The sequence below is a fragment of the Blennius ocellaris genome (assembly GCF_963422515.1).
Source record: "Blennius ocellaris genome assembly, chromosome: 4".
Classification (NCBI taxonomy): domain Eukaryota; kingdom Metazoa; phylum Chordata; class Actinopteri; order Blenniiformes; family Blenniidae; genus Blennius; species Blennius ocellaris.
In genome coordinates, this window is record NC_137653.1 from 14,583,448 (window position 1) to 14,611,283 (window position 27,836).

General features: G+C 42.8%; 1 protein-coding gene across 2 annotated transcripts; it reads left to right on the forward strand.

Annotated features, from left to right (window-relative positions):
- The first annotated feature begins 980 nt into the window (after nucleotides 1–980).
- Nucleotides 981–27,836, forward strand: LOC308129334 (RNA-binding motif, single-stranded-interacting protein 2-like). 2 transcript variants are annotated; one of them, XM_080495257.1, is made up of 14 exons: nucleotides 981–1,095; nucleotides 14,659–14,825; nucleotides 19,229–19,287; nucleotides 20,222–20,313; nucleotides 23,674–23,831; nucleotides 23,999–24,078; nucleotides 24,206–24,315; nucleotides 24,515–24,558; nucleotides 24,770–24,863; nucleotides 25,075–25,125; nucleotides 25,469–25,579; nucleotides 25,665–25,745; nucleotides 26,868–26,955; nucleotides 27,531–27,836. In XM_080495257.1, exons 1-13 carry the CDS (start codon nucleotides 1,024–1,026, stop codon nucleotides 26,946–26,948), a joined length of 1,200 nt encoding a protein of 399 aa, XP_080351383.1. In that variant the 5' UTR covers nucleotides 981–1,023; the 3' UTR covers nucleotides 26,949–26,955; nucleotides 27,531–27,836. The 2 variants fall into 2 exon arrangements, with proteins under 2 accessions (XP_080351383.1, XP_080351384.1); XM_080495258.1 differs by having other exon boundaries at nucleotides 995–1,095; nucleotides 14,662–14,825.

Consider the following 27,836-nt stretch of genomic DNA (forward strand, 5'->3'; position numbering starts at 1 on the left):
TTAAAGAAATGGGGGGAAAAAATAAACTGTAAGCAACTACAACTCTAGCTCAGACAAATAAAGGACATTTCTTTGTAAAAAAAAAAAAAAAAAAAAACCCTCTAGTAATTGGTTTTCACTCCCCAGATGTTTAATCCTGTTACAAGAAGAAATGGTGAACATGACCCTCTTCCCACTGTGCACCTTTCATTTAATTAAAATGAGCTGGTGATTTTCTTTAACTGGGTTAGTTTCGAAATCTTATATGTTGGATTCCAGGCTTGGGAGCTTCTTCTTTTTTGTGTTTTGACTTTACATGTTTTCCCCAAGGGTTTAAGAGTTTTCTCAGGACAGACCAGTTTCTTCTCAGGCCAAAGACGTGTGTGGGTCAACTGTGTCTTATTGGGCAGTGTCTGGAATTGTCTGTTTCTCTGTATGTATGTAGGTGTATGCAGATTCAGAAGCGGCAGCAGCTTCGGTTCATACAGCAGCAGCTTCAGTTTCAGCAACTTCAGTTGTACAGTTTAAGTTTTTTACAGCAGCAGCAGGAACAGCTTCAGTTTCAGCAGCAGCAACATCGGCTTCTACAGCAGTTATTGCAGCAGCAACGTTTCACTTGCTTCCGTTTCAGCACGTTCAGTCTTACAGCAGCAACAGCTTCAGTTTTAGCAGATTCGGTTACAGCAGCTTCAGTTTCAGCAGCTTCAATTTCAGCCGCTTCAGTCTGTAGAGCAGCTTCAGTCTCTACAGCAGCAGCTTCGGTTTTAGCAGCTTCAGTTTCAGCAGCTTCAGTCTGTAGAGCAGCTGCAGTCTCTACAGCAGCAGTTTCAGTTTCAGCAGCAGCAGCTTCAGTCTGTAGAGCAGCTTCAGTCTCTCCAGCAGCTTCAGTTTCAGCAGCAGCAGCTTCAGTCTCTCCAGCAGCAGCAGCAGCAGCAGCACCACTCGCAGTCAAGCGGCGGGACTCCAGGCTCTCACTTCCCCAGCTGCTGACGTCAGCTGGCAGCCTGGGCTGAGCTCGCCGCTCCGGACATAGCGCCGAGAAAAATGCTGCTCTCCGTACCGCCAAGGGCAGGAATCAACCCATACAACGGCTATACCAGCAGAAACAGCAAAAAGGTAAAGGCTTTCGGGGTACCCGGTCCCCCCCTACCCCACCCCCCCACCCCTCCGCCTCTATTCTCGCCTTGTTCGCCCTGCAGGGCAACGCGCCCGCGTCTGTCGCGACATTAAAAAGAGGGGGGCTTGTGACAGTGAGCTGCAGTGTCCTTGAGAAGCTGAACGGACTGAATTTAACTTCACTCTTCGGGGGGTGATCGTGCAGCGAGCGGGTCGGCCGGGGCTCCGCGCCGCGTCCGGCTGGGTGGTGGTGGTGGTGGAGGAAGAGGAGGAGGAGGGGGGGTCTGGAGCCGCGACCTCTCGGTCCTGTCACGCTGGACGTTTTATTCAGTAGTACTGGTACGTGTGTGTGTGGGAGCTTCAGTGGGGATGTCGATACGACTCTGTTCACTCATTTGAAAAAAAAGAAGAAGAGAAGAAAAAAAAAAAGTCAATGGTGGAGAGAACTTTTGTGGGTGACCGTGCCGCGCCGGGATAGCGCGTCCCAGTCTGGATGTGTGGGAGCGGGGAAGTGGAAAGGGGGGGGTTGGAGGGGGGTGTGGGGGGGGGACACACGGTCCTGAACCTCTCCTGCATCTCGCGCCACGGAGCTGCGGACACTCGTATATCCCTGTTAAATCAGCTCTTTATGGTCTCCACTGCCGCCCAAGTTCGCAAAGTTTTTTTCTTTTCTCTCTCTTTTTTTTTTTTTCTTCCTCATTTCCCATCTGAAAGCGGAATATGCCCCACCCCTCGAAAAATCCCACCAGACCATGATGACTACATTCCCAGAATTATGAATCGCGCTCTCCTGGCTGCTTTCTCTGTTGACACGGTCACTTTACTGACACGAATAAGCGCCTCTGCTTTTCCACAGGACAAAGATGCGATTGTTTAATTTAAGAGGAGTTCAAATAAACCGAGTAATAGACGCTTGTTTGAGAATCAAATTCCCAGGTTTTTTTTTGTTGTTTTTTTTTCGTGAACGTAATTTCCTTTAAAATAGAAAATTAAGTATTTAGTCTTTAAGTCACGATATTGTATTGAATACATCCACGGCATTGATCTTTTTTTTTTTTTGTAGGCAATAATTTCATTCTTTGAACAAATAAAATATACTTCATTAATGCAATTGCATATGTTTGAAAAGCATTTTCAAATAAATAAATGCCTTCAAACATCAGCAATTTTTCCTGTAATTGATCACAATTCAAGGCTTGTAAACAGCAGTTGTGCTCTTCCCACCTGTGTGGACCAGCTGATGGTTAAAAGCTCTTTTAATGGCAGTTTTAATGTTGCGGCTGGCCTTTGAATGGATTCACAGAAGTGAGCTGGTTTCCTCCTTCTCCGTCTGCTGTTGTCTGACTTGTGTCAGCGAGAGCTCTTGAACTCTGAATGGCATTTTGTGTATAGACATTTTGTTTCTCTTTGTGATCCTGGGCACCGGCTGGCTGCTTGTCCTGCTCCAAGTTTATTATCGTGCTCAGCACTGTCTTTGAACTGTGTGCTTTATGCTCACTTAGCTCCAATTTGCTGTTTTATTTATATATATGTATATATATATATATATATATATATATATATATATATATTTTTTTTTTTTTTTTTCATACAACAAAATTGAATAACATCTTTGACGGGTACTTTGATGTAATTTTGGACTGTTTTGGTCCAGTTTCTCACAGTTTCTTCCCAAATCAAGGCTTAAAGTCATAGTTTAAAGTAAAGTAAAGAGTGTGTTGGTTCATAATTTATTATCGTTTTAGGAATTGTGTTAATTTCCACAATGGTAATAACTATTCTTCCTGGAGTCTGTAAAAGTCATCCATTACAAACACTGCATGAGATCTCAAAACACACATTTCTAACAACACTCATTTATAATTATACCGATAAGGAGACTTTAACACAAGAATCAACCTAAACTGGCACAACGCTGTATTCGTAGTCCCAATAAGCATCTATGTCCTCACATCTTTGTTTAATTTAACAGTTCATCCAGCGTGCTACTGTCAGAACTTTAGATTTGTCACGTTTTGTCTCTTCTTTCAAACTGCTTCAAATTAAAGTCAAGTTGCAACTTCACTAAATTCTACTTTCACGTTTATAACTGTTGTTTTGCTTCTTTCAAGTAAAAAACTTCCTTGGTTGAACCTCCTACCATTTCCGTATGTATTCCAGTAATATACCATAGTGGATAAATAGACGGACGCATACAAATAAAACCAAGAGGATTATATTTTTTTTTCTGGGGTGCGGGTGGCATCAAAAACTAAGAAGTCCCTCTCGAATAAGAATATCATATCAGGTATTGTGCAAAATTTTATGAAGAAATCTATAAACGTTCATAATCTTCTATTTCTTATTTGTTCTGGCAGTGTTTTGTATAAGATATTATTGTCTTTTCAATTGAAAATCACAACAAAATTTTGAAGAAGCAGCTGAGAGATTTTCAGAATAATGAGTATATATGGGAACTCTCCAGTGCCTAGAAGATTATTTGCCTATACGGGGAAATTTTTTTACAATTCAGTTGTTTTCACACCCATAACATTGAAATGTAAACTATCATGCTATTTGAAAAACAACAGGTTACATGTTGCATTTGTTTTATTCAATTACAAACAGAAAATCGTCTAATATCGTGAAATATTTTAATATTTTAGGTCAATATTTATGACTGGTAAGCTGAAAGGATAAAACACTCAAGCTTGAGTGTTTGATGATCTGGGTTTGAATCTGGATTGGAAATGGAAAATCATTCAGTGTGGAAAACAGTTGCACTGACGTGTTGTGGCGACCACTGTAAAATTGCAGCTGGATTGACAATGCTATAAGTTTGAACGATTTACAATGAAGCAAAAATGCTTGAAAAATGTCCCTTTCTGTGTATATTTTTTCTGAACTATGTGGAAGATTCGCTGCTTGAATTAATCATGGTGGAAATTCACCATTGTATTGTAATTCTTTATGGATGTGCCTGTACAGACTCTGCTTTCCCTTCATTTATTTCTCGAGGATCAGCCTGTAGTTCTGGCCTGCGGGACTGCAGCGCCTTCATCTTCAGCAGTGTTGTTTATTATGATGGAGTTTTTCAAATTGATATTACACATACTAATTAGCTTATATAAAGTGATGATTTATGCCAGTAATACAGCTGTATTTAGGCTGATGAGGCGAAGCCCGTCCTCAGATCGATAATGGAAAACAAATCATGCAAGTATTCAGATGCTGAAGGTGGAAAAGAGACTTGAAGGTGTCAGAACAAGTTGCTTTACGGTGCCAGTTTTGACTTTTGCGAAGTTGAAGTTCACACTGAGGTCAAGTTCCTGTGCTGTGATTCTTCATATCTCTTCCTCCCACATCCCTCTCATTCTCTCTGTCTTTCCCTGCTCACATTGTGCCATACCTGAGCTTCAGATATACTCAAAGCACAAAGTCTGAGTGCAAAAATGAATCCATCAAGGGGCTGAGAGTGTGTGAAGCGATTACCCAGACTTGACGAATAAGCGGCATTTGGTTTCTGTTGTGCTTAAAGCCGGCTGCTCCTCCCCTGACTCAGCACCTCATTTCCTGTCTCAAATAAACAGAATTAATGTTCTCAAATCGAATTTGGTCGGTTTCCGTGTAAAGCTTCCTGGGTGGAAAAATAACAGGAGGCGGCTCGTGGCTCCTTAAGGTATCGCCGGGCTCAGTCGGGGCTTCATCCAATGGCTTGTTTTGTGCTTGTCATTGGGTTTTTGTTCTCTCCTCGGTGGGAGTCCTTTTGAAGAAATGTCAACTTTCTGCTGCGATTTAAAGCTGTGGGTGCCTCGACACAGACTCTGCAGAGTCAAAGCAGAACTATATATGAAAAGAAATGAAAGAAGCACATTGACTGGAGCATTAACTTGTCACGCTGAAGTAAAGGGCTGCACTTAAAAGGCCATTCATAGGAGAAATAGAAATGAAGCCTCCCAGTGGCTTTAAAAATCTGTGATTTCACCCTTTCGCTTTCAACGGCTCAAGCTCTCACATGTCACCATTTCTGAATTCTTAAATGAACCCATGCTCACTTTTAACCATATTTTGACAACTGTCAGAGTTTGTCTGCTGTACACAGTCAAAGTTGTACCTGTTTAGAATTTGGAGTATCACTTTCAGTCAACGTGAAGCCCTCCGTGGTTGTCCTAGTTTGAATTGACTGTTATTTTATAACTTGCTAGTTAAACAATTTGAAGAAGAAAAAAGGTAAAAAAAAAAAATGTTGCATTCAATAAATGGCCATAAAACCATCCAAGATTACCTTGGATTTGTTAAACATTGACAAAATGTTAAAGATGTTCCACCTACTTATTCATCTCTTGCTTTGTCTGATGACAGTTAACCTAAACCAAACCCACCAGTCAACCTAGCGTCACCTTGTGGCGAGAGGAGAATATGCAAACTTTACATAGACAAGCTTGAAGTCAGATTTACCGTTTCTTATAGCTGTGACGTGATAGAGCTCACCACTACACACTTAGGATTATGGACGCAAGTTGCATTGACATGAAACAATAACATCTAATTAGATATCTATATAACAATTATAAGTAAAACTGAATTCTACAAAATAATGAAACTCTGTTTTTCAGAATTAATGAGATAGTGGTCGTCTCAAAAAAATATAAACTCGGCTGTTTTTCTGAATTATAGCTATAATAAAAAAAAAATTAACAATTGATGTAATGAGTCAACTCAAAATGAATTAACCAGATCATTATCCCCTAATTATGGGGAAAAAAATGTTTTTATCAGGTTGTTTTCTTTATATGTTTAGCCACACATTAAAATAACCATTATCTCATTAATTCAGAAAATCAGCCAGTTTTTTCTATTTTATTATCTTGACAAGGTTGCATGTAGGCTTGTCAGAAAATTTGACCAGCAGCTGCTGGTTGTGGCGCTCTCTAACCACGCTCTGGCCAGTTTGCCATTGTTCAATCAGCTCCACTCTTATCTCACTTACATCTTCCACAGTGCTGCGTGGGGGGGGGGGGGGGGGAGTGCCTCAAGCTTCAGCAGCATTTAATATCTGAAATAATTATAAATGGAGTCGCCTAATGCATACCATGTTTCCTTGAACATTTTTGAAATGACCAATATTGAATTTAGCAAACGTTTGACATGTGTTTGAGTGTTAACCAACAGCCCAACATGATCAGGACCATCTGTTTGCTGGCGTCACCCCAGAGCAGTGAGTAGGTTTAACTAAAATACGTCCATCCATCCATCCATCCATGCATCTCCAGGTCCCTCTGGCCAAAGAAACTTGGCGTGGCTGTGCCAACCATCCAGGCTCAAGTATTCCAGCTCACTAATGACTGTATCAATCATATTTTAATCCAGTTTAGCATGTAGCCTCACTATTGTATGAGCCCTCCAGCTCATTAATACGTCGGAGGGCGGATTTACGTGATGCACCTGAACGCGTCACTAAAAGCTGTCAGGTCCTGCCGTTAAAACCGGACCAACATGTCGGTTCGGACACAAACGTTTTGTTTTATTAATGAAACATTTTAAGGAAATGTATTTCTGAAAACATTGGAAGGGATAAATAAGCTGTGCAGTTGAACAGTTATAACGTCGCTAAGTGTGCCTGCTGTGAGGGGGCGTGGCCTACAAGTCCAACAGTTTCTTCTCGGGGTATGTATAAAAAAGCTTTTTCAGCAGCTGGCTCACATCACGGCCGAACTTTTCTTCTTGTCCTTATGGGTTTTCGGAGTATGCAGGGGCTTTTCCACTTTCAAATAATAATAGGATAATTAACACAACTACTTACTGAAACCAAATCAGGTACAACATTGAGAATTTGTGTTTTGCAGAAAAAACAATGCTTGAAGCACCACTCAGGTAAAACTGTTGAGTGTTTATTTGGTGTAAATAATTAATTTCTGCCTCCCACATCGAATGCTTCACACGGAATTTTCAATTAAAACCTTATTTCATTCAATTGACTTTGGTGCGGGGATCAGAGATTGAGAGCAAGTTCTTTTTGAATTTCAGAACTACAGAGAAATGTCAATAACAATACAGCTCTGTTGACACATACAATATGGATTACTTATATTCAGAAGAAACAAACTCCATTGTAGAAAAAGTTTGTGGAGGTAATAGTAGCTTTAATTTTGCAGGCTCGCTGTCTAAATCTGACTTTGTTAAGCCCTGCAACAGCTGTGTCATTTTGGCCAGAAACTGAATGTTCACTGTGATTCATTGCTACAGTACCTACAGTATACGTCAAACATGATTCAAGTCTGTGCAAGCACATTTTCCCCTCCTGCTGACAGGAACTGAAACCAGCCGATAAGAAGGAAGCAGACAATCAAAGTTATGTTTGTAAAACGTTTTCATGTCTTGTTAAACTGTCAGTCGTAATGTATATTACTATTTGCTCTAAATGTGCAAAACTGGAAAAACCACCCGTTGTTTTTTATTTGCGAACCAGAAAGCATGCCTCTGGAACTAAGATATGTTGTTTTCTAACGACAAAAGGAGCAATATGCCAACACATGGTGATTAAAATAAGATCTTAAATATTAGACACGACTTTTATCATCATGACTTTCTCTGTAAATGCAAAGTTTGGGTGGATGTTCGGGGAATGAATGAGGTTTTGATCATCATCATCGATATATATGTTTTAAGATCACATGACGGCGTTAAGTGAAATGTGTTTAATTGATAATCTCTTGTGTTTAAAGTATATTTTTTGAGAGAGGAAGAGCTTTGCAGGAGGGGACCCGCCACACATGTTTTTTTTTGTAGCTGAGTCTCGCTCCTCTTATTAATCCTATTTCCAGCAGGCAGCTGTTTAAAGCAAACAATCTGTCATAAACCTACAATACACAACCTGCCCAGCCCCAAACAGCACAGAGAGACAAAGATTAAAGTACATATTAGAAGGAATTAGGGAAGTCACGATACCTATTACCACCTTTTTAAGTCCACAATTTCTGACAACAAATCTCATGATGGCAACAATATTCATTCCATTAACTATTGGGGATGAATAAAGTACGTCTACTTCTACTACTTCTAAACATAGGGTAAACAAACATGAGTCTTTGTGATTAAGGTGTGTAGAGGTGATGCAGTTTTAAAATATCAGCAATGAAATTCCAAGATACAATTGCGATGACTCGTTCTCCATTGAGCAATTGAAACCTGTTTACTTGGATCCAAACGCCATCTGTGTCCAAATCCAGATGTGCGTCTTTGATTGTCTCAAGTCAGGATGATGTGTTTCATTTCCATTTCCATTTTCATTGCTTGGTGATTTCCAAACTGGCTTCTGGTTGACTTTTCCCAGATTACCTGACTCAAACACAAAATGTCACGAGAAACACAAATCTTATTATTCCCACACATTGGAGGTATTACTGACCCTGAATCTGCCATGTCCAAGCCACGTTGTTGTCCAGGGCCTTGAGTGCTATTGTCATCTTCCTTACCTGCGGTTCCATGGAAACACTTGTGTTATTGTGTTTTGTTTTTCCTCCCTTTTTCAGAAATGTTCCACGCTATACAAAGTGCTCTGAGATTGGAAAGAGAGTCACATGAATCAGGTCTAGTCCCCCCCCCCCCCCCGATACTGATTTCGCAACTTGGCAGAACTGTATAAATAACAACTCAGATTTCATCACTTTGAAATCAACAAGAGGCCAGGTTGATAAACTAACTGTAACTCACAGTGAAAACACAATTGTGAAGGGATGTTGACTATTTAGAATTGTTTGTCATCGAATTGGTCTTGTTATTCATGACTGCGGTCTATTTGCATGCAGGCGATGTTCATTTTTTTTTTTTTTTTTTTTGAAACTTGGCTACCAGAGTGGCTCAATCTGAAAATGCTTGTTCAAGCATCTTCTTGGCTTCATTTGACCAAAACACCGAAATGCTTATGTCATAGCCCCGCCTCTCGCTTAACCCGCATGTGCCAACCCTGCCAACCAACAACACAACTATGGCAGATTACAGGGTTGTGTTCATGCTGCAGAAGCGACGGAGCTCGCCATGGCCTTTTAACAGTCAAATCTTCGGCTGCTCCTCCGTCATCGTGCGCAACAAGAGGAAATTGATTATCTTGAGCTTCATGGTCTCGTCTCTGTTTTTAGTGTATTTCTGGAAATCCAGTGGTGGTGTTACAGTGCCAATCAAGGCCAAGTATAAATAATGCAGCATTTTGGCTGGTTTAGTGTGGACGGAGTTTTCGTCTCTGGGTGAAAGTGGTCCTAATTAATAAATTATACAGCAGAATGTTGTTTGAAAGCACTCTAAACACCAAAATCTATATTGTTTTCAATCACTTGAATTGTGCTGTTCTCAGACCTGCATTAAATATATTATTATCGTTCTCCATGCCCGGAGATAATTGATGACATTCAAAATTCACTTCAATACCGTATCTAAAATGCATATAAACGCTCGTGTGTAAGAGCGCCACGGTAGAGAATCAATTATACATACGCCGTCTGCTGTGCTACTTTTGCATTTGAGTATTTAAAAAAAAAAAACTGTGCCTCTGAGCCGGGCGAACGCTTCTGTATAACCCACCTTTGTCCTTCCAGTCCTTTCGCAGGTTTATGTGTATTTGTCTATGTTTGCTTTGCCGTGATATTTTGAATTTGTCCCCCGGTTTGAGGGCCAACTGCATGAACCGGCCAAGGTGAACAGGTAGAGAGGGAAATGGAGTCCTTGGAGAAAGCACAGCTGTCAGAAACCCGACGCCGAGCACTGCAGTGATGTTAGGTCTCTCGCTGAGCTCGGGGCCAGTGTTTGTACGTATCGCTTTTCAAGCTGTCCGGGACTCGCTACCTGAACTGACTTGAAAGCCGTGCATGCATGGGCATTTTGCAGTGCGTGCGTGTGTGTGTGTGTGTGTGTGCCAGGGTGTGATGTGCCACATAAAGAGACGCACAACGTGCAGATTGATCTGTGACTATGAAGAGACCAAAAAAAAAAAAAAAGGAGGGTTGGAGGCAGACAGGATGGAGGATTCAGGAGCGAGTCTGGACGTGAGTCTGGTGTCGCTGTCACCTGGTTGGAATGCAGAGCCGCACATTGAAATGGCTGTGTGATAAGATCATGAGCAGAGACGGAGGATTTCCTGCCTGCCGCCATACTGTGCTCACTCCTCCACTCATACCGGCCCGACTTACCCTTCAGCCAACACCAAAATACTCCTTTACACATATACAAATGCCTTCCAGCATGCTTTTACTATTATTAGCATGTTAGTTCCTGTTATTACTGCTCGTCTTAGTTGTGGTATAACATACCATTTCAGTATTTTTTATTTTTTTGATAATCACATGAGGTGGTTACTCAATACTTTCTTCAGTGTGCACAGTAAAACCTCATATTTCAAGATTTCAGGAATTGAATTACCGTGACTCGTTTCCCTTGTCGGTCACAGAGTGGATGCAAAGCAGCAGCTCAGCGGTGTAATTCTATACAAGCCGGACGCTGTGTCCTCATTCAGCCCGACGATAAATCTGTGCATTAGCATGTCAGTCGGTCAGCTGGGGCAGACGGGCTTTTTCCTTCCTGAGGGGAGGGACAGGTGCTTTATTTAGGAGCAGGTAGGAGGGAGCTGCAGAGGCGGACAGGAGCCCCCCCCCCCCCACCAGTAGTCAGGAAATCCCTGGAATTTTGCCGGTCAAACTGGGGTCAGTAGGAAAAGTCTTACCAGGAAAGAACAATATAGAACTTCGATTCCAAAGAGGTGTGGAAGCTCTAGTAAGTGATACAAGTCAATTTAACTTCCCCATTTTTCATTCCCAATAAAGCTTTGACACTATAACAGTTGTTGAATATTAAAATATCAACTCCTTTAGAATTTGATGGCGGCTCTCAGAATTCATTGACATTTTGTTTTTATTTTGCCTCAAGCCATTTTAAATGAGCTTTAGCTAAGAAAACATGGCAGCATTGCTGGATTGTGTTCATGAGTCCTGCAGTGAGACGTCTAGTACAAAGCCTTGCTTGTTTTTTAATGCAGGGTTGCTGCTTGATAATAATATACATTGTAAAGGATGAGATCATCAATATCTTCATAATGTAACCCAGAGGAACAATCTTCTGGTATTATTCCACATTTTTATGAAATGCCGTGCTTCTCTGAAATGCTTCTCTTACACCTCCAGTCATTTCTTTCTTTTAATTTGTGCTAATCACTCTTCCAGCCTGTCATCTCAATCCATGGGAATCGTATATGGACTTATGAGATTTCAAAATCCTCACGTTATGTCTCTACTCCCTCCTGTTTGCTATTGGAGTGGTGCAGGTGGCCGTGGTTGGAAACCGGAAGCGGGTGCGAGAGAGTGGAGAGTGTTTCTGACGCCATCCATCAGACATGCGGTTCAGCTTGTTGCTTGCTTTAACCACAGCAGTTTGAACTCCAGTTTCTAGTAATGCATGAATCATCACTTCCCGGGGTTTATCAGTGACACACATGAAAAGTAGGTAACACACGCCTTTAAGTCCCAACAGGAAACGTCCCGGCAGCCTGAGAGTCTGTGCGTGATGGAACGTCATGAGACGATAATAGAAATGATTTTATTAATAGAGGTGTCTTCTGTTCTTGATTTTTATCTTTAGTTTGGTGCCAAAAATATATTCGAGACATATTTCCAGTCCGGCTGACAGGGAGAAATGTCGCATCAAACTAGAAATGTAAAAATAGCATGAAAGACAACTGACAACCTGCAGGGCATCGAGTGATGTTTCACTTTTTTTTTTTTTTTTTTTTTTTTGTGGTACATCTAATTTTATTGGATTGAGGTTTGTAATTTTAGTAAGCAGTTCACATATTTGTTTGAGGGTCATTGACAGTTGATGAAGTGAGCCCTCAATGGCTCTGAATGTAAAGTTTAAACATTTGGAGTTGCTGTGACGAGGGTACTTCAGGATGAGTGAGTCTGTCAGACTCCTGCAATCACTGGCTGATCAACCCACTGACTTCTAATCTGTAAACAATTCAGACTATCATTTGCTCCCTTTGTTCAAGGTTCGTCAAACGACAAATGGTTAAGGTTTCTTTCACGATGAACGGAACACATTTACATAGGTGCTTGTAAAGGTTTTTGAGGAGTTTCACTCTTGGGGGACGAAAGTCATATGCTGACTGCAGTTTGACTCTCCGGTTCACATCGTATGAATGAGATCAAAGTTCTCAGTCGTTAAAAAAAAAATGAACTGCTTCCTAAAATGTTTTACTCGTGAATTACTCTGTATTTGCCTCGCGAGAAGTGTGTATTCCACTGTCGATGCAATTGCGTTGCAGAATCCAGACGACTGGATAAAATAAAGACGTGCGTCTTGGATGTGTTGTCTCTTTGGACAGGGACATTTGTGTTTTTTATTGGCGAGTTTATGACACTTTTGTAGCTTTACTTTCGGGATACAGGTTACTCAACACTGGCACAAGTGACATGGATGAAAAAAACTGTTATTATTTGGAAAACAGGCGGGAAGTTTTTTTTTTTTCTATGCAACAATAGAGTCTTTGTATTTATTGACATTTGAACAGTTGGACAATGGAACGAAGACAAACAAAATAGCTTTAGCCCTAATGGATTGTTCTTAAGTCTGTTTGTTTTTTTTGCATTTCACTATACATTGACATGACAAAAATGCACCTATTTGTGTCAGCGTTCAGTAGTTTTTAGAACGTGTGTATATCCCATTATTTGTGTTGTACCACACACTCACACGTCGATGGCTTGAATCTTATAAAAACGTATAAAAACAAACACCTCATTTCTTTTTTGAGCTCATCCATCTACCATAAAATACACATACATAAGCTGTCTGAAGCCGTGATGTAGAGGATCATCCTCGAAGGAATGAGTCTTGTCTTTGTTGAAGCTGAAGCCAAACTGGAGTTCAGAAGGGGCGTCGGGGGGGGGCTCCACGCCTCCACGCCTCATGGAAGGGGGTCTAATTAGCAAGATTGGTTGGTATAGTTGGTGGTCCTTGTACGACTGTGTGTCTTCCTGCTGGGCTTTTCCTAAACACCACCAGGCTGACCAGTGACCCATTCGTCTCCGATGAAGTGAACCTATTGTCCCGCTGTCGCTTCTCTCCCGCCGGCCTCTTCAATGAGACCCTCCAGCCTCACGGCAGCACTCGAACCGCTCTCACTCGCAAAGAATGTTCGTCACAGTCGCTTCAAAAACGCGACTGAATTGAATAAGTGAAGGTGTAAATTTAAAGCGATTGAAGTTATTTTCTCACAGCGAACAGACGCAACATTTGCCTGTCCTGATGCGCCCAATCTGTCCTGACACGCTGCTATTTATTGCCTCAGTCTTATTTGGAAAGCAGCCATGGGATCTATTCCTGGAAAGAGCTGTCTTTTGCTTTTTTGGAGTCCTTGTCAAGCAAAGCAAATTAAAAAAAGAAGAAGTATTTGTATGGTTACACAATCCATTCCTTGACATTCTCATCTAAGAGGCACAATCCCAGACTGGGATGAGAGTAAGCGCTTGCACTCACGAAGTATCGTTGTACTCCCGATGGTGAGTCATCTCGATGACCGCTGTCGTTTACAACTAGTATTTGCTGGAATTTCATCCTCGGCAGTCTGAAGCAACTATGTAACGTGTGACCCGGGGAGAAGAGTAGGGATGGTTGGGGTGGCTATCACAACACTGAAAGGTTTAAAAGCTGTTTAAGTTGTTGACATATTGACTCCCTCCCACCTCACAGAGCTTTAACCGCCCCCACGCCGAGTCTCGCGTCACATAGTAACTTTGGGTTGAATTGTCATCACTTATTTTATTACAAGACATCCTAATACTGTTAATAACAGCAGCCTACACTTTAAAAACCCACCCTCATAAAGTAATAAACTCACAGCTCTGTGGTTTTCTTTAAATTCCTCTGGTTGTGTTTTTATAATGTGGATGAAGAGGAACCCCTTTTTTGCATCTTGGGATTTGAGATGTTTTTTAGCTGCTCGCCTTTGACATCAACAGAGAAATGGCAGATCATGGTGTGAAGCGGGGGCTTTCTACATGTTTAAGTTGGTACGAATGAGTCAGTTTCGGCAGTAATAAACTGAGTAACAGAGTTTCACTATAAGGCCGACATTGTTCGGATCCACTTTATTATGAAACTTTGCGTCACGAGGCCGAATAGATGTCGGTCTGTGATCTTTAAAACCTTTCGAACCACATCATTTTCTGGTGGGTGTCGGAAGTAAAAGAAGTCACCCAATATTGTGAAGCGCGAGAGGCCCTTTTTCCAACGTAGAGAAGGCGGCCAGGAGGCCCCACATTCCCCTCAGCAAGCAGTATTGGTGAGTGTTGACATGAGGGCTGTATGATATCATTTTTCACGGCTCCCACATAATCATCTGCTTCACCGAGGATTACTTTCCATCTCTCCACAGTTCTAAACACCCCTTTGAGTTTTTCACACTCTGAATGAAAACACAAGTGCACTTGTTCAGTGTTCGCCCGTCTTGAAGAATATCGAGTCTTTGTGCAATTATTGCCGTTTCTGTTTGGTGCTCATGGCGGTTTGAGTAATTTGAATGTTTCTCTCTGCACACAGCAGGCTTATGTGTCCTCCGGCCACCTGATGGCGCCCCCCAGTCCCAACACCAACAGTAGTAGCAACAGCAGCGGAGGGGGAGGGGAGCAACTGAGTAAAACCAACCTGTATATCCGTGGCCTCCATCCAGGAACCACAGATCAAGACCTGGTCAAGCTCTGCCAACCGTGAGTGACTTTCAAACCTATTTTTCCCCCTGTTGTGACAACAAACAATATTCGTGTAAGTGCTTTTATGAAACCTTTAATCAGCCAACTTGGCAAAGTGTTGCCAAGCATCAAGTGACACACTTGTAAACGAGATTGTTAATCTCAGTGTGGTTCTCCTGACTGAATAAAGGCAAATGAAATGAATGAATGAAATGATACATTGGCGCTGCCTTCTCATTCGTGTGTAGAATATAAAGCTAGAGCCATTGAACATGAGTTAGGAGCTCAGCCGAAGAGAATTACAGCCCACAACTCTAATCTTTACTTAATAGCGTGTTGTTTATCACGCCTGTACACGTAGCACAAACAAGTAAAGAGTCAGTAAATTGACTTGGTGTTGGTACTTCTCTGCTGGGATCAGCGTCGGAAAGTGGAACTTCTTATGAATTGGTGTTCATATCTGTGTATCGGGCCGCACAGTGGTGCAGCGATTAGTGTGTTAAAGTGTTATTGAAGATGGATGGATGGATGGATGGATGGATATTTGTGTGCACGCATCAGAAGGCATATCAAGATGGAAGATTTGTCTCCTCCTCCTCCTGCTATGTAGAAATTACGTCTGACTATTCTGGACTGTTATATTGTCATTTGTTTTTCTGAATTCTATGACTATTTTTGTCATGAAAAACGTCTGCAATCATTATTTTACTGACTCAATGTAATAGTTTGAAAGTAATTCTGCTCCAATTAATGCATTTATCTATTGTAGGCATACATAAGTTATAAACCCCAATTCTTCTGTGTTTCAGACACAACTACATCAATTGTCTTCTGATCAATTCTAAAATGCATGTAAATTATTTCCAACGGCTCCTGAACAGGTGAAGACCTCTCTACTGCTGCTGTACTAAATGTAGGATAACGATCACCCTGAGCGTTGTATGTTTCTTATCATTCACCGACTGTGAAGTAAGGATTATATTGACATCCAATGTCCATTATTTGATCCACATTTATTATCAGTCTCTTCCTTGATAACAATACTTGCTGATACATCACAAACGAGCCATCGACGAAGTAGTTCCTTTACAGTAAAATGCAAAAAGAAGCCATCGATATGAGTGCTTGTGAGATTTAGGTTGAAGATGTGTTCAGATCAGGTTTCATATTGTTCTTGAAAAACGCTGGACTCTTGTTTGTTGTTTAACTCTTTCTCATGAATCGGACCACAGATTATTTTACATTCCAGCTTAAGTTAACTGGAACAAGTTTCCCTTTGATAGTAATCACTGGTGCTAAATTTGACAAAGAAGTGACGCAGGGATGAAATTCTCATGTGCAGATAATATCTGTGCCATCCGGACCTGGGCTCCTCATCTGTTGGACACATGAACTAAAATTGATTGAGGTCTTGAGTGCGTGTTCAGAACAAAAGGACGGGTTTGTGAGTAATTGTGCAGGATTACCGCGACAAAAGTCACTTCAGTTTCACAAGCAAACAAGAATCTTTAGAAACATGTTGGAGACTTAGAGGGAAGAAAAGTCACATTCAGAAAGTCAAGAAAACAACTCGGAGGTGAAAAAAAAGAAGAGAAGGGGCCAGAGAAGGTGCAACATGTTGCCTCCTTATGTCCCGAGTTGACCTTCTGAGACAGAATTAACTGAAACATGGTAAAGTGGGATTTGCTCCTCTCTTGGCAAATAGCCTCTGCAGTTGGCCTTAAAAGCACACACGCCGATGAAAGCCGGCAATAAAGCACCCAAACTGGTTCTGGCTGCTGCGGGTCACAGGCCTGCACTGTCTACGTCGCTGAAAGGATTTGTGATCTTTACTCAGACGTACGTCATTTCGAGGCTCCGTTCACAGCGACTCCGCGCTGCTTTGAAAGAGCAGAGGCCATTCCCTTTCAAAAGCCGCCTGATCGTGACCTTAGCGCCGCCTCTCTTCCTGCTTTCGATAGCAATGTTTTACTCTCCATTAACTGTTCCACGAAAGTCTACTACACTTCAAACCCACAGAGCACTTTGCATTGTGGGGGGGGGTAAAAAAAAAAAGTGTTATGAAAGCAGGAACGAACAAAGAAATGTTCAAATGTGCAGTTGGAGTGTGAAAAACAGGATGTGTAAGAAGTGTAAAAAGCTAACGGTTTACAGAGGACTCATTGTGGAGTGGCAGAGGGCTGCGGCTGCAGAGGTGGGTGGGAGGGCTCACTGGTGTGGGGGTGAGGACTCAAATGAGTGGGGGGGGGGGGGGAATAGTGGGAAAGAATGTCAGGCGGCCATATATGGGTTTGGGCTGTCTTTTAAGCTTCTGTAGCTCGGCGGGCTTGGCGTTCTGCCGCAGAGGCGCTGAGGTAAGCGAAGGGTCACACAGTCACTGCACATTGACCTTTAAACTCCACTGACATCTCTGTAGGGGAATAAAAACAAGGGGAGAAAGAAAAACGTAATCATTTTTAAAAGGAACAAATATAGGACTTCGATTTTGCATCGAGTCATAAAGTGTGATGTGAAACCAAACAAATATACGGTTTATCTTCAAGCTATACCGCAAAAAAGTGTGTCCAGATATTGAAGAATCTTCTTTCCCGGGCAAGACGTCCACATTAAATTATAATCCATCGTGTGAGTGTCTGTACTCTGCAGCGCCTCCTGTGTCTCTGTGTATTTCCAGTTCAGTACCGTTTCATCCAGTTTTCAACACAATGTACTTACTTCTTGGAGTACATTGTATACACAGAATTACACAATTCTATGTACCATTTTGCTTTGTTCCCACTCTGTTTGTAACTTTCCACAGTATCTTCTGGTCAGGGGAAACCCACACTGAAGCTTTCTAATGTCATTATTTTTTTAAAGAAAGATACGATTACAGTCATGCTGAATGAAGCCCATGATGTATATTGTGATATTAAATTTCATCTGGACGAGCAAGTATGGTTATATTAAGCTTGTGTCATGTTTAATGACGGCTTTGCAGTTGGTGGGTACCAGTGGGAAACTGTAAACATTGCCTGTGCAAAGTTCATCTGGTTATTTAGAACTGGAGGATGCAAATATTGATGGTTTGCAATGTGGAACTTTTCATTTTTAATAAGCACCTTTTCTGTGAAAGCAAGTGATCAATAGAATTTTTCTAATCATCATAATTAGTCATAATTGAAATGAGGTCGTTTATACAAGGAGGTAAATTGTGACATTGTAAGATAAAGCGATAATATCCACATGCAGTGTGTCTTACCATGGTAGCGGCTGACCTGGGGACATCGACCTTTACCCCTCTTTCTAAAATCTATAACTCTCTAAACTCTGCATGCGTGCACGATAGTAAAATGTAGACATAAATGTGCAGGATTTCAGCACCCGCTTCCAACTCAGACGTGACTCTGCTCTCTGCTGCGACCGTCTAGTCAGGTCTGAGTCATCTGGTTAAATGTCCACCGGAAAGATGTGGGAGCGTAGGACCCAGCGGCGCAATGCGCCGGGAGGATGGAAAAACAGAGCGAGAGAGCGAGAGAGCGCAGGACGTGGTGGGAAGGAAGGCGAAGTAGAGGGGTGAAGCGTCAGGTTACAGTGTACATTCCACCCAGACGCCATGTCGCCCAAACAGAGGAACACCAGCCTCCCTCACTGGCTTAATTCACCCAGACAAGGGCAGGTCTATTATACTGTAGTGCTGATGCGGGGTCTTATAACACTGCATTCCATTAGTCTGTAGATCTTGCATAACGCTGCTCATTTACTGCTTTTAAGCCTTGTTTTTAAATACGATGAATATTTATGAGAGTACGTTTAATCGATTGTTCTGTACCGATGAGCCTTTCGCTTCAGTTTTTCTTGAAATTGACCACCGTGCGTTACACTCACTTTGGGACACTTCATGTTTTGCTTTGCGTTGTAGATCGGGGCTTTCATAAAAGTGAATTACTCCGCGAGACATTTAAAGCTTTATTTAAGCTAATAAAAAAAAAAGAAGAAAAAAAAAACTCTGAAAAGAGCTGTATTTAAGAGAGGTGTGGTTGTGTGTCAGTCTGTGTGCGTCTGCTAAAGACAGGCTGGGAACAACTCGTCTTTGGCCCGGGGGATGGGGTGTGGGGGTGGGGGGGGGGGGTTGTCGTCTCCTGACTGTTGGGAAAACAACATGAGGGTACAAAGTTACTGTACAACAGCCTCCAGTCGAAGCCAGAGGAGGGGAAGCGAACACAGTTTTCTGTGACACTAGAGATCAAATTAAAAGAGACACAACTGCTGTTAACAAAGCGTATGTTGTTTGCGTTTACACCTGTGGCGATGCGGCCCGAGGAAACGTGAAAGCGTCGGTGAGCTCGTGGTCGGTAGCAGATTTCCTCTTGCTGCTCCACAGTCCACTCATTCACGCACCTTTTTTTTTTTTCTCTTTGTCTCCCTGTCGTTCACTGCAGGTATGGCAAAATCGTGTCCACCAAGGCCATCTTGGACAAAACCACCAACAAATGTAAAGGTGAATTCTTTTTTCTTTTAAATTCAATTTTCTTATTTTCCCCCCAACACCTGCGTGTGGGATTGTTCGTCGGCTGCACATAGGACGTAAAGATGAGCTTTACAAAAGTAGAGCGCGCGTTTCCCCCTGTTTGTGTTGTCTTCGACCCTTTCATATCCACATAAGAAATACAACTCCCGCAATTTAGTGCTGCTGCGTTTTTGCATGAACCCTGAACATACAAGCCACAGTCTACCTTTAAAAAGAGGCTCTGCCTTTTGTTTTTTTCTACATTTCGTAGCCATCATGTTTCCTTTAAGATCACCTGGTCCAAATGTGTGACTATATATTGGCTATTTTCAGTGCTTCAACACACCTTAATCTAGTGAATGTATCAACACTAAGGGCTGTATATAATCTGATAATGAAACAGTCAATAGAGCCGGACTATTGAAGCCAGAAAACACACGGAAGACATTATTTGGCTACAATCGACAGCCTCATTGCTACCAGAGTTGGTATCATTGGGATCATGTGGGTATCATTGATGGGGTGGATGGACAATACAACAGCGACAACATTCTCTGAAGTTCAGAGTTCATAAGCGTGTGTTATCTCGCTTCGTTCTGGGTATGGAGAGTTCTGCGTGGTTTAGATGCCCGTGACCACGGTGTCATCGATCAAAATCACTCAAGCTCAGCAGACGTCTGACAACACGCCTACGCAACACGAACTGGTGTCATAACAAAGCCAAAAACGAGGAGTTTCATAACATTTCATGATGTTATACATCTGGTTGCATCACCTAGCTCATCTGACATTTACAAAATCTCTGTACGTTCAACATCTTGTTTCACGTTTGTTATGCAGATACGAGTGGTATTTGTCTTTCTCCATCGTTCTCGGGGAGAAAAGCTCTTTCTTGTGTGATAAAACACGAACTTTTGTTTTGCAGGGTATGGCTTCGTTGACTTTGACAGTCCTGCCGCGGCACAGAAAGCTGTTACAGCTCTAAAATCCAGTGGGGTCCAGGCTCAGATGGCCAAAGTAAGACTTATCTCACTCTTCATCAGCACAATTATACAACTCCCCCCTGTTTTCACTCCTCAGCCCTGATGCGGTTTTACCCCATATCACGTCTGATTCTGAGCTCCCCTGAGCCGTCAGCTAAACTTTGCAGGCCGTTCTGCTCACAGACACACTCGGTATCGTGGTAAACTGCAACACACTGTGCGCTGAGAATGGTGCAAAATGTGTTCTTGTTTTGGCGTTTAAACGCTGCACTGTTTAAACCTGTACTATTAATTAACAATGTGTCAGTTCGTCTGCCCTGTCAGTCCAATCTGCGATTTCTTTCACCCGTGTTTCATTTTGTTCTTTCACCAATATCCTCTTGGCCACCTTCTCTCTCCTTCCCCTTCACGCCCTCGTCTCTTTGCTGTGTGTGTTGCTAACCCTCTGCTGTTGTAGAGCTTGTTCTGAGCTCATTGTCCAAGTGTCTTCAGTCAAAGCAACTCTTGTCGGCCCATTAAGCTGATCCCTCTGGCTCTTGGGCTCCCCATTGAGGGAACCCAGGGGAGGGTGCCACTACACCCGCTGTCAATGGAACATGCACAATGAATTGGCATTGTCCATCGTCTGGGCCCAGGCCTGGGGCTGACACCAGCACTTAATACACTCCACCCCTGTGTCCCCGCTCACTCCCCACTGCCCTGCACCCAAACAGACTCGCTGCAATGCAACACCAGGGTCTCCCTCAGCCCGGCCTTGGAGAACTGTAACAGATCCACAGTGCCAGCTGACCCAAACCAGTCCGGTGCAACTCAAGCCTGAGTCTAAGTTCACCGCGCCACTCAATCCTGCGTGTCTCAATACTTAACAAGTGCAACCAGATACCAAAAGTTGACTCACACAGACAACATGTGCTCAATGAGAGGCGTCCATAACCACCATATAAACTATATATACACAGCTGCTCGCGAGTCACTGGGTTGATTAAGGTCAGATTGTCTCCGCTCCGTTTCGTATCAATAACAGGTGCAAATGGCTCTTGTTATTTTCACCACGGCTGCCGCAGGATTGTTCACAAACACAGCGAGCCACACCTTGCACTTGCCGTCCTTTGAGTATGCTCCGTCCCTGACTGGGCCACCAGGCTGCGAGCCCAGAGGAGCTGCATGTGTAGGGGCAGGGGAACAATGGCGAGTTAAAAATAGATCCTGTCTTACTTCTTCAGCACCTCTCTGTCCAAATGCAGGCGTCAGCTCACATACACTGTGAGACACACACACACACACACACACACACACACAGGCATGCAAATTTGCCAACACAGACACACCTTAACAAGCATGGCTCACCTCGAGGGCCTGGAACAGAAACACACACAATGACACTTCAGCAAGTCCCATTCATGCGCTTGGACCGGTGACATTTTTGCAGCGAGAACAGAATGACTTCTTGTTTGAATATGAATAGTTCCATAGTTTACTACGTGTACTTGTATGAAGAGAAGGGTAAAGGCCTCAGGATTACGTTGCATAATGGGCCTGTTGCTCAGAATATGAGTTATCTTTTTTGCCAGGTGGTTCATGACTGAGAACACCGGCTCTCACTGTCAGCAGTAAATTTCCAGTTACGATCACCGTTGACACTCTCAAATGCCATAAATACTCCATTGAATTCTTCAATGGCTGATCAACCCCCTGTCAAATGCATCTGAAACGCTAAGTTAACTTGTGACAGTATGTGATCGCTGGTTTTTTTATTCTTTAGGTCTGTCCTATTTAAATTTTCCTTTATGGAATGAACCCATTCCACAATGACTTTGCGTACAGCGTACGGACTTTGAACAAAAAAGACACAAACATAAATACTGTTTTTAATTCATTCCCTAGGGATCGCACCGTGTTCACACCAGAGAGCAGTGACGTGGCAGACAGAGCGAGCACTGCTAGAATAGTAACATTGGTGTCAACGCCATAGTGTCAAACTTGCATGAAGGGGCCAGACAAGCAACAGGCGTTTGCCTCCATTAGTCTGAGGAGAAACACTGGGGCAAATACGATTTAAAAGATTTCAGCAGAAAGATAAATGACGACACGCAAAGTCATTTGATGTATTTCTAAATGTAAAACAATTCAAATTGAAAGCATGGATCACAAATCAAGTGCATGTTTCGTGACGTTGAAATTCTTATTTTCCTTTAAAAAATAACTGGTTTAATTAGAAGTGAACTTTTTCTTTGTACTGGAATTAATGTTTTTGTACAGGTTTTTTTTTTTTGTTATAGCGTACTAATAGATCCTGACAGAATATATGACCTTTGCCTCAGTGCCTTCCTTGCACAATAGGAAGTGAATAGGAATTTGAAGGCGTTTCTTTCAGGAACACCAAGGACCCTATCAAGAAAAAAATGCAAGCAAATAAAAATTTATATTTTGAAATGACAAATGCAGCAGAATATGAGCAGTGAGCTTGAGCGGGTGGGATCCAGTGTCGGTAATGTCAGGAGGTGGTCTGACCCGGCTAAATGCCAAAAAAAAAAAAAAAAAAGTCTGGCTGCTCTGTAACTTCACGGAGAAATGATAAAGTGATGAGAGGGAAAGAGCCTGTTAATCTTGTATTTTCTGCTGTTGTTGCACCAAACATCCTCTCCTGCCTGCTCTCTTGGGCTTCCTCGCTCAGTCGGCCTTTTTAGCTTTGTAATTTCTCTCTCTCTCTCTCTCTCTCTCTCGTCCTCTATCCTCTTCCTTCATGCTCTGTCTTCCCTTCCCCTCCTTTTAGCCCAGCCTCTTTTTCCTGGTTGCCAGGCTCCCGTTGCTCTGTGAACTCTTTAACTTCATGCAGAGCTTCCTGTCTGCTTCTGCAGTCATACAAGGTTTCACTTTCAGGCTGGAGCCGCAGTGGGTTCCTTTCTTAATTAGGAGAGACTCTGTCCTTGTACCGAAATATAAAGGCGCACATGTATCTGGAGGGTACTTAATGGAGGTTATAGAACAGAGAAGTACAGATGTTTGTTTCGGGTGCTTTTTATTGCTCCGGCACAACTTGCTGAAAAAACACGTCATCCTTCATTGGGTCTCACGGAATAATGTTTGACATGTATCACGGACACGATGAGTTATTAACGTGCTCTGGCAGGAGTTGATAGAAAGACGGGCCACGCTGCTGCTGCCGACACAGACATTTCTGCCGTGTGGAGAAAAAAAAGGATAGTGAAAGTGACAAGAATGTTTTCTCATATAAATGCATGAAATATGTGTGCATGCTAATGTCTGTGAAAGTAAAATGCTCCATTGACACTGAGTTCCTGTGAGGGCGGAGACCTACAGAGACGCTTGTGCAGAGCTGCTGATGAAAATGAGATAAAGGTATTCAAAAAAAAAAAACAAATGTTCTTCACAGCAACAAGAGCAGGACCCCACCAACCTCTACATCTCCAACCTGCCAGTGTCCATGGATGAGCAAGAGCTAGAAAGCATGCTCAAGTCCTTTGGGCAGGTCATTTCCACACGCATCCTCAGAGACGCCAACGGGACCAGCCGTGGAGTCGGATTCGCCAGGTCAGATTGCGGCGCCCTCGCACTGCGTCAAATGCAAATAAAACTGCAGCGAATTATTAAGAAAAAAGAAAAAAGAAGAAAAAAAAAAGCCGCTCCTGCGCCGCTGTTGTAAACAGTAAACAGCACTCCTCAAAGGGGATTAGGTGTAACTTTGACTGTCTTTTCAGGATGGAGTCCACAGAGAAGTGCGAGGCCATAATTCAACATTTCAATGGCAAATTCATCAAGACTCCACCGGGAGTGCCTGGTGCGTGGACTGTTTGTTTTGTATTGTAGAAACCTGATACGGCTGTTGCTAGTGCCAGACCGGAGTGTTTTTGTTCTCCCCTGTGATCCTCGAATTCACTCTCTTGTTTGATCTGTTGCTTTCTCAGTGCCCACAGAGCCCTTATTATGCAAGTTTGCAGACGGGGGTCAGAAGAAGAGGCAGAACCAGGGAAAGTATCTCCAGAATGGGCGGCCCTGGACGAGAGACGGCGACACGGTAACCCGGCCAGTTCTGACTGTTTGGACTTAATTCTTGGGGAAACAGTTTTTGTTGTTGTTGTTGTTGGGGTTTTTTTCTCCCTAAGCAGGAGCATGTTGAAGTTTAGAAAGTGACGCTGTTTGCGTGCCGAACGCTCATACTGCTCCAGTGTTTGCATGACCTCACCGGTTCTGAATCCTGTGTATTGATTTCCCAGGGAGGAATGACGCTGGCGTATGACCCCACAGCCTTACAAAATGGGTGAGTGGTATGCGAGGTCTGACTGAAAACAGTCCCAGCCCTCCAGGAAAATAAACACACGACGTGCACTGCGGTGCGAGCCCGCCCTCTGCTGGCGACCGCAGGAGCACAGCCAGAGCGAATCTTTGATGCCCGGAGACACGCCGGAGATTGTCGATGGCGTGCGTCTGTCTTCGTCTTGTCTTCTCACTTGGCTCTGTGTGTTTGGCAGCTTCTACTCCTCACCTTACAGTCTGGCTCCAAACCGAATGATCGCTCAGACTCCCCTCTCGCCCTACATGCATTCTCCTGTCTCTTCCTACCAGGTGAGGCTTTTCACTGTATCAAACTTCAAATAAATCTCTTGCTTAATCTACATAGATGCCTGTGTTGAACTCCTCCATTTTTTTTTTTACCCCCACATTATGTGAATTAGCAAGCACACAGGACAGATAAACTTCCTGTATTTGAGGCTGTGGGGAGGTTTGTGAAGAGCGACAGACATGAAGGAGTGTGTCTGTGTTCTCTGATCTGCAGGTACACAGCCCGTCCTGGATGCACCATCAGTCATACCTCATGCAGCCAGCTGTGAGTGTCCCTCTTTCATCAGTCGACGTTACCCCCACTCCTACCGCCACAGCTTGTCGTCACGACGTTGCTCAAATAGCTTTCCGAGGGCCAAAGAGCCGAGTTTTGTTCAAATCGACATCCTCGCCAAGGCGTAATGGAAAAATCCCAACAAAAGTAACAGGAAGAACTCAGATTTATTGATGATGAGAATTTTTTTTTTTTACTTTTTACTGGCTGGTTAATTTGTTACTTCCGTATCTGAGACACAACACACACACAAACATACTGGACCGTTCAACCTGTTGCTTTAACATTTGGGACGTCATATAGAGTTTGTCAGTGACTTTGTGTGTATTTCCAGGGTACAGTTCTTACCCCAACAATGGATCACGCCATGTCCATCCAGCCCACGTCCATGATGGGACATCTCACCCAGCAACTAAGCCACCTGTCTCTGGGCAGCACCGGCACAGTCAGTAACAAAGAGCAAATAGCCCCCCCAACGCTGATTGTCCATAAACACACCAACCGTGTTTTCCTCTTTGCCTTGCCTGCAGTATATTCCGGCCAACACATCTATGCAGGGGACCTACATCCCCCAGTACACCCCAGTGCCTCCCTCCAGTGTCCCAGTAGAGGTACGACATTTACCTTGATCTCAGCTGCTTCCATTTTATGCTCCCACTAAGAATTCACAAATAAATAAAGGTTGAGTTGATAAAAAAAAAAATGTCTTTCTACAGGTTTCAATAAGATTAAAATGAATCAATTAATATGTAAATCGACTATTTTACTGAGCAAGACCAGTCGAGTTTTATTTTTATTTTTTTAAAATAAAAGACAGATGCAAGCAGATGTTTTGAATCATTGATTTAATGTTAAGTTGCATAAAAAACAATTATTTTCTTTATTAATTTGTCTGCCAATTATTGTTCTGATTCATGAGGTCTGCTTTGTCTGTTGAATGTTGAATAATGTTGGTAAAATAGCCTGAGAAGTTGCTGTATGTAGTTGGAGATTAGTTATATATTTTATAACTTACAGATCAGGCAACTGACCTTTAACTCTCGACCTTTAACATTTTGGACATCTGAGCTCTGTGATCTGCTCGTGTGGACATCAGGCCCTTCGCGTCTTAGTTTTCTGGGCGTTTTTTGACCTTGTATACCTTTGAAAAAAAATTGTAGAAGGGATCAATGTATATATATATAAAATAATAATAATATTTGTTTTGTGGAATTGCTCAGTCACCATGTGTTGCTCAAACGTGACATTTATTTATATTCAAGCTCCATTATTCAGCTGGAGGAGCCGTTCCAATTGTTTTTCTTGGGGACCTTGGGTACAGACTCCAGAGACTCTGCTGAAGTACTTGTGTGCCTGTGGGGGTCCTGAGTCATTTGCTGAGAGGCGGAGCTCAGTGATTATGGTGGAAGCCTGTGGGGACGAGCAACACAGGGAGCGAGAGAGAAGAATGCTTATGAGCGTGAAGATGCACAGTCGTTGAGCCACAAATTCAGACGGAGTTGGAATGAGAAGAGAGGCCCGTGGCGAGCCGGGGCCGTTTAGATTATCCAAATGATCATCTTCGCCGTGCGATTTAATGAGGCAAAGCTGCTCTCTTAAGTAGAAATAGATGGATCGAAATCAATAGAAACCTCACTTTTACTTGTTGGCCTTGTTGCGATAAATAATTGAGTTGTGCCGCCTGTTAATTGTCTTTGTTTTTTTTGTGTTTTTTTTTTTTTTTATGTTTTCAGGAGAACGGTGGTCAGCAGCAACAAGTTGCCATGGAGACCCCTGCAGAACACACAAACTACTCGTACCAACACACCAAGTGAGACTGAGGTAGGACGGCCGAGGTGGTGAAGCATTTCAACGACAGGACAGGGACGTGCAGGCTTGACATGAACGATAATCAATAATGATAATCAATCATTTGAGTGGGGAGTTTGCACGTTCTCCCTCGACATTCCTCCACCCCGCCCAAAAGCATACATGTGAGGTGAAGTTGTGGCTCTGAATTTGGCCTGTGATGCACGACCGACCTGCTCTGAGAGGCCGCCGTTTTCATAAGTGGATTTTGAAGATGGATGAAAAACCAAAAAAAAAAGTCTGACAGAGAGATTAGTATTTGATTCGTGATTTGTTAAAAAGAGTTACTTTGTTCTTTTACTTGTTTCAGGATCGGTTCTCTGAAGCATTGTAAAATTAGTTGAGCAGAAATCTTACCTGCTTGTTCCACATCTAAACGTAGTTTCAAAATATTCAGGTGCCTAAGATGACAATTAAACGTCAAAAGATGCCGGTTTTATCGCTTTCTCTGTTCAGCTCACGAGTAAACAATCCTTTTTATTTGTTGTTTCAACAGCATTTTAAAGGGATTTAATGTTTTAATTCAGAGTTTTGTGTTTTCTGACCAGCGTGGAGTCGAGGGAACAAAGCGAATCCCACCAGGGGATTCAACTGAACAAGATCTGTGCTCTAAACCGTCACCAGGAGCCCGGGCTTGGATATGGATAATAAAAAGGAACGTGTGTGTGCGTGTGAGTGTGTGTGTGTGTGTGTGTGTGTGTCTGTGTGTGTGTGTGTGTGTGTGTGTGTGTGTGTGTGTGTGTGTGTGTGGGTGTGTGAGTGTGTGTGCGTGCGCGTTTATGTCTTCTTCATTTTTTTATTTTTTTATTTTTAAAAGAAAAAGGACATTTGACGTCATTGGACTTTACTGCTCA